The sequence below is a fragment of the Phocoena sinus genome, chromosome 4, assembly GCF_008692025.1.
Source record: "Phocoena sinus isolate mPhoSin1 chromosome 4, mPhoSin1.pri, whole genome shotgun sequence".
In the NCBI taxonomy this organism is placed as follows: Eukaryota; Metazoa; Chordata; class Mammalia; order Artiodactyla; family Phocoenidae; genus Phocoena; species Phocoena sinus.
Genome location: NC_045766.1, coordinates 29,482,387 through 29,500,748, shown reverse-complemented (window position 1 = coordinate 29,500,748; position 18,362 = coordinate 29,482,387). Strand labels below are relative to the sequence as shown.

General features: G+C 41.6%; 1 protein-coding gene across 2 annotated transcripts in view; it reads left to right on the top strand.

The window, feature by feature from the left end:
* WWTR1 (WW domain containing transcription regulator 1) overlaps nt 1–18,362 on the top strand; it is a 133,756-nt gene that overhangs the window by 78,078 nt on the left and 37,316 nt on the right. For both annotated transcript variants that reach the window (XM_032630667.1, XM_032630668.1), the window contains exon 3: nt 2,332–2,468. In XM_032630667.1, the coding sequence (XP_032486558.1) occupies nt 2,332–2,468 (137 nt within the window). The remainder of the gene's footprint in view (nt 1–2,331; nt 2,469–18,362) is intronic.

The window sequence follows — 18,362 nt, the reverse complement described above, 5'->3', positions numbered from 1 at the left end:
CGGGTTCCTGTATAGTTCCGACCACTGACAGATAGCTGAGTGTCTGTACACAGCAGCGTCCTTAAATGTCTTCCACTGTACTGTGTATGTCACTGCGTCTCACCGGGGCTGCACGCATGCTACTTTTACCACAGTATCGATATCCATGGTGCCAGAGGTTCTAAGAAAGGCTCACGAAAGAGAGAATGATACTTCCCCTCCTGGTACCACAGTGGAAAGTATTTCTGTAGGACGTGCCTACCTTGGGAAAACATGTTTTAGTAGTAAGAGTCCTGAAGGAATAGTTAGTCAAAGGGTTTCTTAACTCATTACTTTGCTAAAGGGAGCTTAATTTTGAAATCCTCATCAATTGTTTCCTCACTTGGAAGGCCTGTGACAGACACCCTGAGGCTGGCTATGAGTCTTCACAAGACCAAAAGTTGACAAAGGATTTTATGCAAGCTTTGAACAGAATTACAATTATTAAACTTGAAGGTGTAACTAAGACAGTTGTTTCTTCCTTTAGGCTTAGGTAATTGACTTTCATCTCTGTAGTTCAGCCCCCCTACCCACCCCCCCGCCCCGTTTGTGTTTTTCTTAACAAAATCGTCTTGGTTTTTAATTTTTATTCCTCCCAGTTTATTTTTGATTATTTTTTAAAGACCACGGATGGCTCCTATGAAACTCAACAGTTAAACTTAATTTTGCCTCCTTTATGGAAGCTGACTTTTTTTTTTAATCATACTCATTTTAAAGGCCTTCTTGGGAAAACATCCAAGTTTTCACTCAAGGCAATGAATGAGCTCCCCATGGCAATAACTTCCAGTCCGGGATGAAGAAATCTGAAGAAGAATTTTAGCAGTGGCAGTATTCAGATGTGAGGAAGCAGAAGCAAACTAAAAGAAAAATACAACTCCAGTGTAGGAGATGGCACTGATTTAGGATTTAGCCTAATGATACTAATAGTGGTTTCCTAAGCTAAGGATTCAAAGGAAGCCATTGTTATTCAAAAGCAAGGTGTGTTTGAAAGGAGCAATCTCTCTCCTTTTCACGTGGATCCAGAAAGGTCTATAGTGTGTAGGGTTGACGTTGCCCTTTGGTTTGGGAGAGACAACCTAGTTACAAGGCTTGGAACAGAGGACTGACGTTCAGCTTCTGCTATCAAAGTTCGTTGTCCTTGATAAATACAGAAAGATCTCTGATACAGTTCATAAAACAAGAATTGTGGCACCAAATGAATATGCTTATCTTTAAAAGAAAAATGTAATAAACTCTCAAAAAAGAGTTTATGGAGTGGCACAGGGTCTTTAAGGCACCAGAAGTGACTTAAGGTGTGGTCTGGAGGGAGGCAGACAAAGCTAGATGTCCCATCCATCTTTTTTTCTTTTCTTTTTGGTTGCACCGTGAGGCATGTGGGATCTTAGTTCCCCGACCAGGGATCGAACCCATGCCCCCTGCGGTGGAAGCGCAGAGTCCTAACCACTGGACCACCAGGGAAGTCCCCCATCCATCTTTCTACGGACACATTGGAAACTCTGGGTAGAAGCTGATGTCATGCTTGTTTCTCTGAGATTAAGTTGTAATAACAAACCCTGGAAGTTGTATATGACCAAAAGTCTAATCACGTCTCCTCCCTCAGAAACCCTTATGCCTCAGCATCTGGGTTTCTCCATAATCTGGCACTTCCTACACTTATTTCCTGCTACCCTGTTCTCCAGCTACGCAGTTGGTATCTTGCATGGTAGAACATAAACTTCTTGAGGGTTTAGGTATTACCTATGTGGACCTCACAGTGTCTTACCCTTTGTAAGAGCTCAGCAATGTGATGTTTATGAGTTTGGTTTCAAGGGCCCTGTCTTTGGCTGAGGACAGGTGGAGGCATCCTCATTATGTCAATTATATGAGCTGGGAGAGTGTGGGAGGGCTGGCAGGCAGGAGCGCAAGGTCCGGCTTTGCGAGAGGAGTTTGCACTGTGGTATCGCAGTGCTTGGATGGTAGTGACCACAGCGCGTTGGAGAACGTAGGCTCCTTGGACCGTGGGGAGGAACGCTGGGTCTTGTTCATCCCTGGTAAGGCAGAAAATCCTTAAGAGGGTGTTTGCACATAGGGGCAGCTGGTCAGCTAAGTCATGGACTTATGTTCAGAGAGTCCCCTGCAAAATCCCCAACGTGGCCCAACTTGGATGGAGGGTAAGTGGGCAAGCCTGACCTTGGCTGAAGACAATGTGTCAAGCTCGTATAAGCAGATCCTAAGGCAAGAAGAGCCAGCATCATTTAACTGTTGTGTTGTTACTGGTGATGATGACATTGATAACGCTAACAATGAAAGAGATAATTGTTTTCCTTCTTTTAGTCACATAGAAAAAATCACCACATGGCAAGACCCTAGGAAGGCGATGAATCAGCCCCTGAATCATATGAACCTCCACCCAGCTGCCACTTCCACACCAGCGCCCCAGAGGTCCATGGCCGTGTCTCAGCCGAATCTCGGTAAGCTTTGACCTGAGCTGGATAAACAAGCATTCAACCGAGGGCCTCTAGAGCTCAGAAGCAGCTCTGGTTGCCTCAGTGCCTACTCACACGCCCAGGTAGTATCTTCTCCTCCCTCTTGGCTGCATTACCCTTTCACTGCCCTTGCCTTCTTTTCTTGGCCTCTTGGCTACACAGTTCATGACACTGCTACCAGGGTTTACACTACAGCTCCAGCATCCCCTCCAGTTGTATTTAGTGAAGTTCTTTGAAAACTCACTTAGGCGTCCTGTCTTCATCCAGACCAAGGCAAGAAGGGCCCCTTTCTGTGAATTTGGTCCCTGAAGACTGCCAAGGTGTACAGTTCTGGCCTCAAATCTCTTTGCTCAGCCCCGCCCCCCAACAATGTGTGATTAACACCAGACTAGGTGTTTTCTTGCCTTATCTCATTCAGTCCTCACAAAAACCCTACAAGATGTGACAGTATTCCCATTTTATAGATGCAGAAACTTTCCCAAGTCCGAGCTTGTGGGCTAGTAGAGCCAGAGCTGGAACTGAGGTTGGGGAATGCATTCAACCCTTACATAATCTGCGGGTGGCTTCTCCCCACACCTGCCCTAGGATAGGACGGCTCACATTTCACTTCATTTTGAATAAATGTGATTTTAAACTTGAGATTCGTTTCTGCTAATTGCCTTTACTTCAGAAGAAATACAATTCTGCCCACTGGGGATGAATACACTGGGGATGAATGAATACACTCCAGCAGCAGAACCAGTCAGCTTTTGTTAGTCATCCTCTCCCACCCCCAAAGGCTAAAAATAAGAGGGCCAATTTTGAAGTTTTTAAAAAAGATGGTGCCGTTTTCAGGTAATGTTTCCATTTAAGATCAGATATCCAGATACTGCTTTATACACAGAGCAGAATTTTAGAGAATGAAAAGAATCTCCTGTTGGATTTTCAGGAATGAACAGGATAAAAATGGAAGCAGTTTCCTGGACACCCTTCCTTTATAACTGTGGCTTAGCCATGGTGAGTATGGACTCAAGGAGACCTGAGTCAGTATATTCAAGTAAATATATTGTCCCTTCTTCCAGGAAGTCTGGATCTACCATTTTAAAGCTTGCAGATGTAAAATATATACAAAAAGCAAACGACTCAGAACAACCTCTGTTGTGTTTCGTATCTAAAGGGTAGATCAAGGAAAATGGTACCACTGCTTCTACGAGCAGTGGTGAACCAAAGCTACCCATGAGTCACTTGTCCCCAGTATATAAGAGGTCAAGTAGAAAGCAGATGCGAGTGTAGCAAGGAAACCACAAATCAGGTAGCATTAGACTAGTGTCTTTATCCATTTAATTTTTATTAATTTATTTAATTTTTAGGTAGCATTAGACTAGGGTTTCTTTAGCCATTTAATTTTTATTAAAAGTTCTAAAAGCTGATTATTAAATTATTAATGTTAACTTTATAACCGATTACAATTGGAAAGGATCTTTCATGGACCTGGTTAAAAAAATTCAAACACGTTTTTCAAAGGGGTGTTCAAAAAGTAAGTCTTCCTCTGATACCCATGCCTCAGTCCCTTGTATGTTGCCTGGAGTCAATCAGTGTTTCCAGTTATGTGTATGTTTCTTCACATAAATTGCTAGCACGTTATACCCACTGTTCTGCACCTTGCCTTTTTTTGTTTTTTGCTCATAATATATTTATTTATTTATTTATTAACACCTTTATTGGAGTATAATTGCTTTACAATGTTGTGTTAGTTTCTGCTGTATAACAAAGTGAATCAGCTATATGTATACATATATCCCCATATGCCCTCCCTCTTGTGTCTCCCTCCCATCCTGCACCTTGCTTTTTTTCTACTTCTATATCCGTATACGCAAAGCTGCCTCATTTTTTTTTTTTAATTGCCAAGTAGTCCAACATGTTGATATGCTATAATTATTTAACTAGCCTCCATCTGATGGGTATTTGGGTTTAGTGTGTTGGTGGTGCACCCAGTATTGGAGTGAAGATCCTTGTTTGTGCTGTTTCATGTACTTTCCTTAATTTTACAAAATTGCACAACGAGTAGGAAGTGGACTAAATTAGAAGGACTTTGAATGCTAAAAGCTTAATACTGAAGGCACATGTGAGTCTGCCCTCCCCCCATCCCCCCAACGCACTAAAAGCCCAATTGCTGGTAAAGTTTATCTAAAGAAATTGTAATCTGAATGTCTGAAACAAGTTTACCTGTGGCTGAATAAAATACCTTTTTCCAGATTTCTAATAAATCGGGGCAGTAAATTTCTCAAGACACACATTCTGGGGTTTTTCCAATAATATTTGAATATTTGCCCATTACAAAATGCGTTGCTAGCCTCTCGAGAATCACAGATGTGTCCCAAGTTTGGAAATATAACGGGGAATGCAAAGTAAGCTCCAAAGACTGGGGGTAATTTAGAGAGTCACAATATGGTCCTAATAATAAATGATTTACTCAGAGTATTTTATTTAAAGCTATAGCTCTGCCTGTAGTTTATACTCTTTATTATCAACCTTTAAAAATAGAAAGAGCAGATCTTTCTACTTTTTTTTGTTTTTGAGGTTTAGTATGTGGTATTTTATTTCCACTATTTTAGAAATAATAGGTGTACATCTGTGTTTACATATATTATACCTACGTCATACATTAGCATATATATGTAAACATATAAAGTCAATATTTGGAATATGATTCAAAGCTTCTATGTCGGTTTTACATCAACTGCATTTTTTTTTCTTTTTACCTTTTAACCAGAGAAGATCCTTCTCCTCCTCCTACTTCTTCTTAACTCTAGAATTTTGGTCTTTTCAATGGCATACATCTGACAAATAAGTGAACTTAGGTGATGTGTCCCCTTCACTGATAGATATTTATGTACAAGTGAAAATGATGTCAAAATGCAATGAACATTACCGTCAGGTGATAGAATTAGTAATAAGCTAATTTTATATATTTCTGGAACTATGATATAATCAGTGACATAGCAAAACACATTCAGCAATAAATCTTATATTGTGATTCTGTGTTTTTCTGTGTGTTAGTGATGGACTTGGGAGTCGGACTGTCAGACTTTGAATCTCAGCTCTGCCTATTGGTGACTCTGTTAAGTCACTTAATTGTGCCTCAGTTTCTCCATATGTAAAATGAGGATTATATTTATAGTGTGAGGAGGTTGTATGAGTTTATAAGTAAAGTGCATAGTAGATCCATGCCTGGCACGTAATGAAATGTTATGTCATCATTGTTCTTTGTGGAAAGAAAAGTTTTATTTAACTATAGAATGTTAGATTTGAAGACAATTTCATTGTTCATCTTAAAAGCTCTCATAAAAAAATATTTATTTTAGGCTGGTTAGTGTGCAAAGAGCTTTAAATTAGGAACTCTGTATTTTTTACTTTCAGTGAGGATAGCGCCCCCTGGTGGGAATGTTTCAGTCCTCCCGGTCCCCCCCGCTCACCCCCGAGAAACTTATTGTCAGTGGATATCTTATTTTTTCAGTAGCTCTATTCCTGAAATGTGGGTTGTAAGGCAACCCATATTTTAATTGGGAGAGAAGAGATCCATCACTCAAAGGCATCCTGGAGTGACTTTGTGAAAGTCATTTTGTGAGTGACTTCGTGAGCATACTTTTGTCAGGCTGCCTCAGAATCCAGTGAAAAGGCATCTATCTCTTGGTAGGATGGCAGGTTGGCTGTGTATCTAAACTCACTCGCTTTTCAAATGCTGAAGTAAAACGAAACAGACTCTCAAGGGGTATTTCAAATAGCTCTCTCCAGCTTGGTCTAATTTTTTAATTTATTTTTTTATTATTATTATTATTTTGCGGTACGTGGGCCTCTCACTGCTGTGGCCTCTCCCGTTGCGGAGCACAGGCTCCGGACGCGCAGGCTCAGCGGCCATGGCTCACGGGCCCAGCCGCTCCGCGGCATGTGGGATCTTCCCGGACCGGGTCACGAAACCGTGTCCCCCGCACCGGCAGGCAGACTCCCAACCACCGCGCCACCAGGGAAGCCCCCAGCTTGGTCTAATTTTTAACTGAAATTTTTGTTTTTGTATTTACCAAATCGGGTTGTCTGTCAGGTTTTATCCAATTTGATTCTGTTTGAGCAGATTGGTCCCCTTTGCGTCTGAGTCCCCGGAGATACCCAGTGAATGGAAGAAGGAAGGTTTTGGAGAACTTTAGATAGCGAAGAGGAGAGATTACCACTGGGCGGAGGCCGTATCACTTGGGGGCTGACAACTTGTTTGAAATCCTCACTGTTACGTAACACAGTGAAGGGGGAAAACTACTATAAGTGTGAAAGTTGATTTTTTTTGCATGACACAAACCAGGTGGGATCTCATATCTTTTAAGTGGGTTGTTGGTATGATTAATTACTTTTAATAGCCACTAAATTTTATTGAAGGAGGGGAAAAAATGAAACAAACAGGAAAATAAAAAGGACTCTACACAGCCCATATTATAATACATAAAACAATGGACTCGGGGCAAATGGAACCTGCTAAGGAAACCAGTTAGGTTGTTAGGGCGGTAATGCGGGTGGTGTGGTGGGCAGGGACCTCTTTGTATAGTGGTTAATGGGAAGACCTGGAGTCAGAACTGAGTTTCTCTTGGGTTAGACATTTACTAGTTTTGTTTATTATCTAACCTGGGTCTCATTTTCCTTATCTGTAATATGGTGATAATGATAGTCTCTTCCCCATAAAAGTTTTGAGTATTTAGGTATTCCATGCCTTGGTAGCTGGCATAGAGAAAGCTCCCCAAGAAATATATTGTTGTAACTATTATTATGAGCTAGTAGCCTGTTTTTTCCTCACTTTTCTGGCCTGTGTAGCCAGAGGAAGAGCCTGTGGTGTGTGCGATAGAAAGCCATCCTCTTCCTTCTCCCTCAGGAAAAGCCAACCTCAGTTCCTGCAGCTTTGATCTTTTGGACACTTTTGCTCACACGTTGCGAAACTAATCTTGAACCCCAGGCAGCGACTGTGAGAAACACGCTCGAGCCTGGGCTCGTTCATGAGCAGAGGCAGTTTGGGAAGGGCAGGTTCACTTCGAGCCCCACATGAAGAACCTTTTCCTTCTGCAAGTGTGATGGTGTCAAGGTCTTCCTATCTCTCAGCACACGAGGACTGAACTCGTACAGTAACTTAAAATCTCCCCATATTTTAAAATGTCTTTGCAGAGAGAAAGTGACAGACAGTTTTGCCTTTTTGGTGATAACCCTAGTGATCGTCAACCATGGTGTGCTGGCCTCCTGTCACACATTAATGGACCTCCTTGTTGGAATGAGACCCTGACCTGGGGTGCCAGTATCCTCCCAGACAGGACAGGAAAAATAAAGACTGTATAACAACTTCACCAGACTGCCAGCCCTAGCCAGTTGAGAAACCGCTGGTAAAGTGCAGCCAGAGTGTATTTTTAATGCTATAGGAATTTTTTAAATATCACACACTCCCCCTTTGAAGATGTGCCATCCATCAGGCCAGAGTTTGTCCTCCAGGTCTATCTTGATCTGTATTTCAAATTGTAAACACGTGTGGTTTTCTTGCTTGCTTTTTTTTTTTTTTTGCAGGGTATGCTTTTCAAGACAAGATGGAAAATCTAGTCTCTGCTCAGTTTGCAAAGTTGGCTCCTTTGTCCCTCTAGGAAGTGTACAAAGGCACTTGAAGACATTTTATCAAAAGCAAATAAAATAGCTAAGGGACACCGCAGCCTAGTGTTGCTGAAAGCATGTAGAGAAGTATCCTGAAAGTTTGCTGAAAGTTAGATTTATACGTAGGCTATCTTATTTTTGTCTTTTTCCAGTAGTTTCCTTCTAATCAAATTTATTTAGTGAGCTTATGGCAGACACATCTGGCTACTGTGATTTTTCCAGCTCTGATGTTCTCACTACTTTTTGAACTTTGCGGTTTCCGCAGCATGAGTTAGCCTAACGCACACAAGCACATACACACACAAACCCAAAGACAACTGAAAAACCTCCACCCTTAAGGGGGAGGGTGGTGGTGATGGGGCGCTGATAAGAGTGCTGTGGTGGGAAGTGGGTCTTTACGGAAGGGAAGGAAGACTTGTGGGCACAGGGAAAGGGGAAGGGGTTCTGGTTACAATGTTTTTTTGTTTTTTTTTGATTAAAAAAAGAGAGAGCAGTTTTCTAAATGCTGTAGAAAATCAGTATGATTTTCTTAGAGAGATTTGGAGGAATCCATCAGTTGTCAGAATTTAGTCTGTCGGCATTATTGAAGACCACTCTTCAGCATTTCCTAAAGGAGATTCATTACAGTTCCTACCTTTTAAGGCTTTTAAAGATTATGTGAAATGGGGGCCAAACACAAATAATTAAGTCAACTGATTCAATTCTTCTTGTGCAATAAAGTGGTACGTAATAGTCGATAAAGAAACGAACCTTGTGTTTTCTGCCTATTGGTGAACCTTGTGAATCTCTCATCTATATCAGACATTTTAAAATATGGGGAGATTTTAAGTTACTGTTAAGTTAATCTTAATGCATATGCATTAAGATTATGTGATGAAGACTTATAGATTTTATTACACAAAATTTAGAAATTTAGGTAGCAAATCTCCTCTTTGATAAGAAGTCTTAAGAGCCATGAAAACTGTTTGATGCCAAAATTTTCTGAAGAAAATATCCCCCAAGGTACAATTCCCAAGTAGTTGCTAGATGAACACTTTGGAAAACTGTACACAAAGATGCTCCCCCCACCATTAAATGCCTGCAATATGAAAATAAATATATCTGTAACTAATAGTAGTTATAGGACTATATGGCACATGGAAAACTTGATTATATCAGTCTGATTTGATAAAGCAGGCAAAATTGTTTATACTATGATTATAATTTTGTTTTCTAAAAAAGACTTTGTTTAGATTTTCTTTTCCCACAAGACGATGCTCTCCACCTGTGTATTTCTAGGCCATGGCCAAGTGCATTATGCATCACAGGTGCACCACTTAGTAGAATAAATGTATTGAGTAAATCCATTATGTATTTTTAGATGTTCATAGTGATTACGGTAAGGCTTTTGAATTGGGGGTGGTCCCCTTAATTTTCTCTGTAATATGGTGATATTCGTTTTATAATAGCCGAAAGAAAAAATAAAGGAGAGCCATTTGGTTGGTGTCTTGAGCTTTTTATGGTGGGAGAGGAGGATGGGGTGTAGGGAAGAAGGCTCTAGGCCCAGTGTACAATAGAGACAGAAGCATGAATCGTCAAGCTTCTGCAGCCGAGTCTACCTGTGGCAAACAAGTCATTCCCTGGTCTCTAAGATCCATGTTTCTTCAAGTGGAGGCCCAGGTCTGGCACGGGTCGGATTCCTTGGGCCATTTGTTACACATACATCTTCAGAGTCCAGTAGGAGCCTGATTGCTCCCCTAAGAACAGTTATGTACAGCTGCTGGGAGAAATACTGCCTGGACCCCACCCCTGCGAAATCCTGTCTCAGACCATGTAGGGTGGAGTCTAGGAATGGGTGCTGTTTTCAAGTGCTCAGATACCTCTGGTCACCAGCCAAGTGCAGGAACGGCCATGGAACTCTGTGCCTTAGCACAGAGATTGGAAACTGCCATCAGAACAACTGGCAAAAACGCACTCAGAGATCCAGTCTTTAACTTGAGTTACCTGAAAAGAACGCCGAGTGTGCTCACCAACTTCTTTTTTTTTTAATTGAGGTGTAGTTGATGTATAATATTGTCTGAGTTTCAGGTGTACAACAGTTACTCACAATTTTTAAAGATTATACTCCATTTATAGTTACTTTAAAATATTGGCTCTATTCCCTGTGTTGTACAGTACATCTTTGTTGCTTATATATTGTATACATAGTCGTTTGTACCTTTTAATCCCCTACCCCTATCTTGCCCGTACCCGCTTCCCTCTCCCCACTGTTTGTTCTCTGTATCTGTGAGTCCTGTTTCTGTTTTGTTATGTACATTCATTTGTTTTATTTTGTAGATTCCACGTATAAGTGATAACATATAATATTTATCTTTCTCTGTCTGACTTATTTCACCAACTTTTAACTGATTTTTGCCTGACAGAGACGTTTATGGTGACATTGGCATTTGTCACTTTGGCACTTGGTGTCAGTGCACACATGAGCTTTGGGTATGTGAATGCTGAAGCCACTTTCCAGAGAGTTCTGACCCCAGTCATACCAAGTAAACTTCAAAAACCAGGGGAGACGTTGCAGTTTGGCAACTAGATTATTGAAGTGTATTGTCTAAATTCATAGGGTCAGTGTATAAGCCCATCTTGAACTTTGCTAGCTGAGAGCTGACCAAAGAGTCAGGCCTCTGCAAGCTTAAAGCCCTGAAAAATTCCGGAGGGGCACCCCATACCCCAAAGAAGCACAGAGTCTCTTAGGAAAGAGGTAAAGGCCAGGTCAAGCTTTTCCTCATTCCCTTCTTTGTGGACACGACCTTCATTTACTTATTTATTTTTAATGGAGTCTAATCTCTTCACTAAGCTGCGGGCCTCTGTTTCGAGAGTTTTAAAAATAATTGGGACAGTTTTAGTACTATCTGCTGGCTGACTTCCAGTAGTTTGTCCTCAGGAACTTCCTTGCTGTGGAGAATGTTGCCCAGTTACAGTTTTAGGCAGAGGGATTCTGGGATGGCTTGTCCTTCGGCCACTTGTTCCAAAATGATAAGTGTTGAGTGACATTTGGACACTTTTTTTTGATCTCGTCTTTGGGGCCCCTGGTGATGTTGTCCCCACCTGATCATCACCTCCCCCACCCTGTATCAACTGCAAGATTGATTTCTTCTCCCTTGCTGGAAGTCTAAATTTATTCCCGGGGTGTTTTGCAGTTGCTGGTGGTCAGGAACAGCTGTTCTGCCACGCTTGACTCTGGATAATTCTCTGTGTTGAAGTCAGCAAAATAATACCATAAGAGAAGCCAGGAAAACAAAAGCCTTCATGGTCTTTCCTCATTACGTGCACTGAAGAGAGGAAGATCAGCCATCTCCCTGGTTTAAAAAAAAATAACAAAATGCAGGAAAAATTAAGATTCGAAAACATATTTGAGGCAGCAAGATTCAAGAATGTTATTTTCGGGGCTTCCCTGGTGGCGCAGTGGTTGAGAGTCCACCTGCCGACGCAGGGGACACGGGTTCGCGCCCCGGTCCGGGAAGATCCCACATGCCGCGGAGCGGCTGGGCCCTTCAGCCATGGCCGCTGAGCCTGCGCGTCCGGAGCCTGTGCTCTGCAACGGGAGAGGCCACAATAGTGAGAGGCCCGCGTACCGCAAAAAAAAAAAAGAATGTTATTTTCCTCCCATGTTATATAATTACTACTTGGTCACTGTAGACAATACTGATCAGCAAAAAATGAGAAAATAAAAAACACTGTAATCTGACCGTTCAAAACCACACTAACATTGTCTCGTATTTGTCTTTTTTCAATACAAATGTAAACAAAAGAGGTTGGAGAATCCTCTACGTTCTTTTTTGTAGCCTGCTTTATTCACTTAATATATATCATGAGCATCTTTCTGTTTCAATAGATATTTTTTGATTAGCTGTTCTTATTGGAAAAGTAACACAAACATGGTGAAATTTTCAAACAGTCCTAAAGAGCATTCAAGAGAAGTAAGTCTCCTTCACACCAGGACCCTCCGCCCTTCTCTTCTCCCCAGGGAAACCACTACTACCAGCTTCCTCAGTACAGCCTTCCCTCTTCCCCCGGTAACCACGGGGGATTGGTTCCAGGACCCCCACTATACCAAAATCCAAGGATGTTCAAGTCCCTTGCATAAAATGGTGCAGTGCAGTCTGCCGTCCGTATCCGTGGTTCCGCATCTGGAGATTCAGTTTCTATCCACAGTTGGTTGCATCCGTGGATGCGGAACCCATTGATACAGAGGGCCATCTGTATTCCAGAAATACTCTACATACATACGTGTGGTTGGATGTATGTGCCTTTTTAAAACTTAACATATCTTAGAGAGCTTCCTAAATTAGCACTTATAGATGTATTTATTCTTTTTTAGCAGTAAATAATATTCCATTCTACTGATGAACCATAATTATTCAACCGGTCCCCTAGGCTGGATATTTAGGTTCTTTGCTGATTGTTTGCTATTATTGAACAATGCCACAATGTGCGTCCCTGTATGTAAATCCTTGTGCCGTATGCTGTTTAGGTATAGGATAATTTTGCAGAGGTGGAATTCCTGGGTCAAAGGTTATGTGCATTTAAAGTTGTAATAGATGTTCCACTTCCCTCCAAAAACGTTTCACCAATTTACACTCCTGCCAACAGTGTATTAAAGTGTTTCTTTCTCCCTGGCCAATATTATTCTTACTCTGGCCAATAATGTTCATTATCAAACATTTTAGTCTTTATAATTCTGATAGGTACAAACTAGATTCTCATTGTTTAGTTTGTACATGTATTTAAGTTATGAATGGACTTGGGCATATTTCTTTCTATACACCATTACATCATGTTAATGACTGTACAATATGCCACTGTGTGACTCTACCATAATTTACTTAACCAGTTCTTTTATTGAGGGACGTATAGATTGGTTCTATTTTTTATTATGATAAATGATATTGCGGTAAATATTCTTGTACATAAATTTTTGTGCCTTCCTTAATTTCCTCATTTTTTCCATTTTCTTTGGAATGTTAATTTGTTAGGAAAGTATGAGAATTCCTTTTAAAAAAAATACAATTTTGACCTGGTTTACTTTCATTGAACTAAGTAAGTAGTTGTCTGCAGGTCCACTGTGTGTGTTGGGGAGGATTTGTTTGGGCTGCTACTTTCTTTTACAAAAAAATGATTTCAGGTTGCCACAAAAAGTGTATTTTTAGCCAGGCACCTAGCTTTCCCACTAGCTCTGGTTTTCAGCTTGCATATCCATATGTTTTTGACTAAGCCATAAATGGAAGTTTCATTTGAAGTTTGCTTCCCAGTACATGTCATGCATTTCATTCCATATTATTTTCGTCCTTTTCCTTTCCAGTATTATATTTCTCAGGCACCAGTGAAGAGTGAGTTTTCAGTTTTGCCAAGAGTTAAATATTTGCAGAGATGGAAAAAAAATAAAGGAAAAAAAAAAAAAGGAAAATTAATGTGGCTGATTTAGTCCTGGCTCACAAGACTTTCATATAGCTGCTTCAAAGCTTACATTTTAAATATCAAGAAAAAGATTCTATTTTCACTCTTATCAAGTGCCATAATGCCTGAATTAATTAGAATGGAGCTATCATTTCTCCCCAGATGGAATTGGATCATCCCATCCTAGCAAAATGAATGCTCAGGGCAGCTGCAAATGAAAGCTCCTTCTCCAGCCTCCACTCTGCCCTTCTTAGCTTGTCCAGTTTTCCTTTTATCGAGAAGGCCAACATGGAACAGTGTCTTCACCTCTGATCCTGGGAAGCGAGGGCCTTTCATCCCAGGGCCTCAAGCTTTATAGTCAGCTAACTCTTGGAGCCCAGGTTCTACCCAAGAAAACTTGTAATTGTTTAGTTCAGCGTCTTGTTGTTAGGTACAGTTTTCCAGAGCTGTTTCTTCTGAAAGACCAGTCCCATAGGACACCGCTTTGTCCTGTCTTTTCAGGCTCTCTATTTTTTAAAAATGAGATTTTTTTTTCTCTTTAAAAAAAATTGAGATGTAAGTGACATAAACATTATATTAGTTTCAGGTGTACAGCACAGTGATTTGATATGTGTATATGTTGTACAGTAGTCATGACAATAAATCCTTTTTTTTGGCCATGTCACACGGCATGTGGGATCTTAGTTCCCCTACCAGGGATTGAACCCGCACCCCTTGCATTGGAAGCGCGGAGTCTTAACCACTGGACCGCCAGGGAGGTTCCGCGACAGTAAATCTAATTAACATCCATCACCACACATAGTTTTTTCTTTTTCTTGTGATGTGTCGACTGAAAAAAAATCGCACAACCTAAAAGCTGAGAATTATGTTTTATTCGGACACCTTACTGAGGACTGTAGCCCAGGAGACAGCCCCTCAGATAGCTCTGAGGGGCTGTTCTGAAGAGGTAAGGGAGGTGCCGTGATATATAGGAGTTTTTGCTTTAAAAAAAAAAATAGTCGCACATCAAAAGATTACTACTAATCATAAAAAACAGACATCTCAAGTTAATGACTTTAGTGCTTTTCTATGTATGGGAAGATGCAGGAGCCTGGACTCGTTGAAGTTACTCCTTTGATTTACATGTTGATTATCTAGGGCCAGCATCCTTTTTTTCTCCATCCTCAGTGCTCCTCAGGGCTCACCACTGGGGTCGGCTGCTGACTTGATGGCGGGCACCACTCTTTGTTTACTGAAATGGCAGCCACAAGTATTTTTGTCCACAAATAACAGTTGGGGTCGGGGATGGAGGTGGCGAGGCTGGGTATCAGGATCATGAAGCACCTGTTACAATTAGGGTTCTCTCCCTCCAAACCCCAGTCAGTTCTCAAAACCACTGAGCAGTAGCAGTTTCCTCGAAGAGAAATAACATCGCTGCACAACGGCCCGTATACCACACGGTTTGTCTGGACTCTGCCAGGCTGAGAATTTTCAATCTCCAGGGAGTTTAGGGTGTGTTTAGGGGAAGTTTTTTCTTTGCTGTAATATGTCACCTTTTATTTTGAAATAATCTAAAACTTACAGAAGAGTTTCAAATATAGTACAAGGAACTCCCACATACCCTTTGCCCAGATTTGCCTTTGTTAATTGTTTATGATTTGCCTCATTTGCTTATCTCTCTTTTTCCATATGAAGATGTTTTATATATATATATATATATATATATATATTTTTTTTTTTTTTTTTTCTGAACTCTTCAGGACTAAGTTGGAGATGTTATGCCCTTTTCCCCGTAAATACTTCAGATCATATTTTCTAAAAGGATGTGTTCTTACTTAAGCACAGTACAGGAAGACCTCCTATTAACTGGGCTTCACTTTTGTGCTTCACAGATCCTGCATTTTTTTACAAATTGAAGGTTTGTGGCAAATTTGCATCACACAAATCTACCAGCACCATTTTCCCAGCAGCATTTGTTCACTCTGTGTCTCTGTGTCACATTTTGGTAATTCGTGCAATATTTCAAACATTATTATTATATTTGGTATCGTGATCTGCGATCAGTGTACTTTGATTACTAATGCAAAGAGATTGACTCACTAAAGGCTCAGATGAGGGTTAGCATTTTTTAACAATAAACTACCTTCTAATTAAGGTATGTACTTTCTTTAGACATAATGCCATTGCATTATATATATTGTCTATGTGTGTGTGTATATATATGTGTATATGTAATAAACTTAATAGACTACAGTATAGTATAACCATAACTTTTTTTTTTTTGCGGTATGCGGGCCTCTAACTGTGTGGCCCCTCCCGCTGCGGAGCACTGGCTCCGGACGTGCAGGCCCAGCGGCCACGGCTCACGGGCCCAGCCGCTCCGTGGCATGTGGGATCCTCCCGGACCAGGGCACGAACCCGTGTCCCCTGCATCGGCAGGCGGACTCTCCACCACTGCGCCACCAGGGAAACCCCCAAAGCATAACTTTTATATGCACTGTGAAACCAAAAAATTTGTATGCCTTGCTTTTTTGCAGTGGTCTGGAGCCGAACCCTCAATATCTCTGAGGTATGCCTGTATAGTATGAAAATCACGAAGTTCAACATTGGTACAATACTGTTGTCTAATCCACAGTCAATATTTGAAATTTCATTTGCCACAATAATGTCCTTTTTCCCCCCTAAATATTTATTTATTTATTTATTTGGTTGCATCAGGTCTTAGTTGCAACAGGTGGGCTCCTTAGTTGCGGCTCACCAGCTCCTTAGTTGTGGCATGCATGTGGGATCTAGTTCCCAGACCAGGGATCGAACCCAGGCCCCCTGCATTGGGAGCACGGAGTCTTAACCACTGCACCACCAGGAAAGTCCCCACAGTAATGTCCTTTATGGCCTTTCTGGTTTCTGGTCCAGGATCTATTGAAGGTTATGCATTGCATTTAATTGTCCTGTCTCCCTAATCTCCTTTTACCTAGAATGATTCCTCAGCCCTCGTGTTTCTGGACCTTGACATTTTTGAAGAGTATGGGCCAGTTATTTTGAAGATTGATGTTAATTTGGCTTTGTCTGGTGTTTCCTCCTGGTTTAGATTTAGGTTATACATTTTGGGCAGGAGTACCACAGAAGTGATGTTGTATTCTTCTCCCTGCATCCTGTCAGAAGGCATGTGATGCCAGTTTGTCCTAGAATGGGTGATATGGGAGGAGTTTCTTGGGTCAGCTGGCTCCTCTCATGAGTGTGCCCCACAAAGACAGTGCAATAAGAGGAAAAGCTTTTTGGTCCACCAGGACTCTGTAAGATGTGGCCTCAGGTCATGTAAACTCTTTTCCGTCCTCTGGATGATGAGCAAATGCCATATCTAGTATGGTCACTTAGGCTTCACAGACCACTATTTAATTCATAAATAATACTAGGGGCTTCCCTGGTGGCGCAGTGGTTGGGAGTCCGCCTGCCGATTCAGGGGACGCGGGTTCATGCCCCGGTCCGGGAAGATTCCACATGCCGCGGAGCGCCTGGGCCCGTGAGCCATGGCCGTTGAGCCTGTGCGTCCGGAGCCTGTGCTCCGCAACGGGAGAAGCCACAGCAGTGAGAGGCCCGCGTACTGCAAAAAAAAAACAATAATAATACTATATCGGTGTAGAAACAGACTCCCAGACTTAGAGAACGAACTTATGGTTACCAGGGGGGCAGGGTAGTGGGAGGGATAGATTAGGAGTTTGGGATTGACATGTACACACTGCTGTATTTAAAATGGATAAGCAATCAGGACCTACTCTATAGCACAGGGAACTCAATATTATGTAACAACCTAAATGGGAAAAGAATTTGAAAAAGAATAGATACATGTATATGTATAACTGACTCACTTTGCTGTACACCTGAAACTAATACAACATTGTTAATCAAATATACTCCAATATAAAATTTTTAAAAATGCTATACTGGTGTAGCTGTATATAGAGAGATAGAGCTTTGAAATGAAACTGTGACACTTCCATCTGTTGATTCTACTCTTGCCTCTTCCCACACACTTAATTCAGAAGTCTACATATAGGGACTTCCCTGGTGGACCAGCAGTTAAGACTCTGCACTTCCAATGCAGGGGGCGTGGGTTTGATCCCTGGTTGGGGAACTAAGATCCCACATACCGCATGGTGTGGCAAAAAAAAAAAAAAAAAAAAGTATACATATAAATAATTGACTTAAGTTGGGGTAGAAGACTGTGGCTGAGAAAATAATAAAGTCAGGGAGAAAGACGCATACTGCAGGCCTCGTGTGGTTGCTAGAGGTGCCTACAGGTTTGATTCTGAGACTCGGGGGGCTCGTGCTCGGAGGACGAGATATGTTCAGTTACAGGAGTCAAAGCATCCATCAGGGAAAGGCTTGCCTGGTGTGGAGGAGAAGCAAAGCTTTTCCAGGTATAGAGGCCGAAGGGGGAGTTCTCCTGCTAATTCCCCATACATGATCCAGACACTGCGATCTAGCAGTCCTCAAAAAGTCTCCCAACTGTGAATACCCGGAGTTCTAGAGAGAGGTTTTCTTTACCCTTCCTTGACCCTAGGTGGTGGCATCATCTCAGAGAACCAGCCAGGAACGGCTGCAGACCACAAGGCTACCCCGCGTACCCAGCTGGACTCGGGCATACAATTTAGAAAATCCAGAGTTGTAGCTTTTTGTTGGTGGTGTGTGTTTTGTTTTGTTTCCGTTTTTAAGAACAGGGCCCCCTTGGCACCTCCTGACAAATGAAATTTAGAGGCGTCGGTTTTTGTTTTTGTTTGGCTTGGGACCAGAATCGCCTTTTGAAAGTGTTTAAAGAGCAGA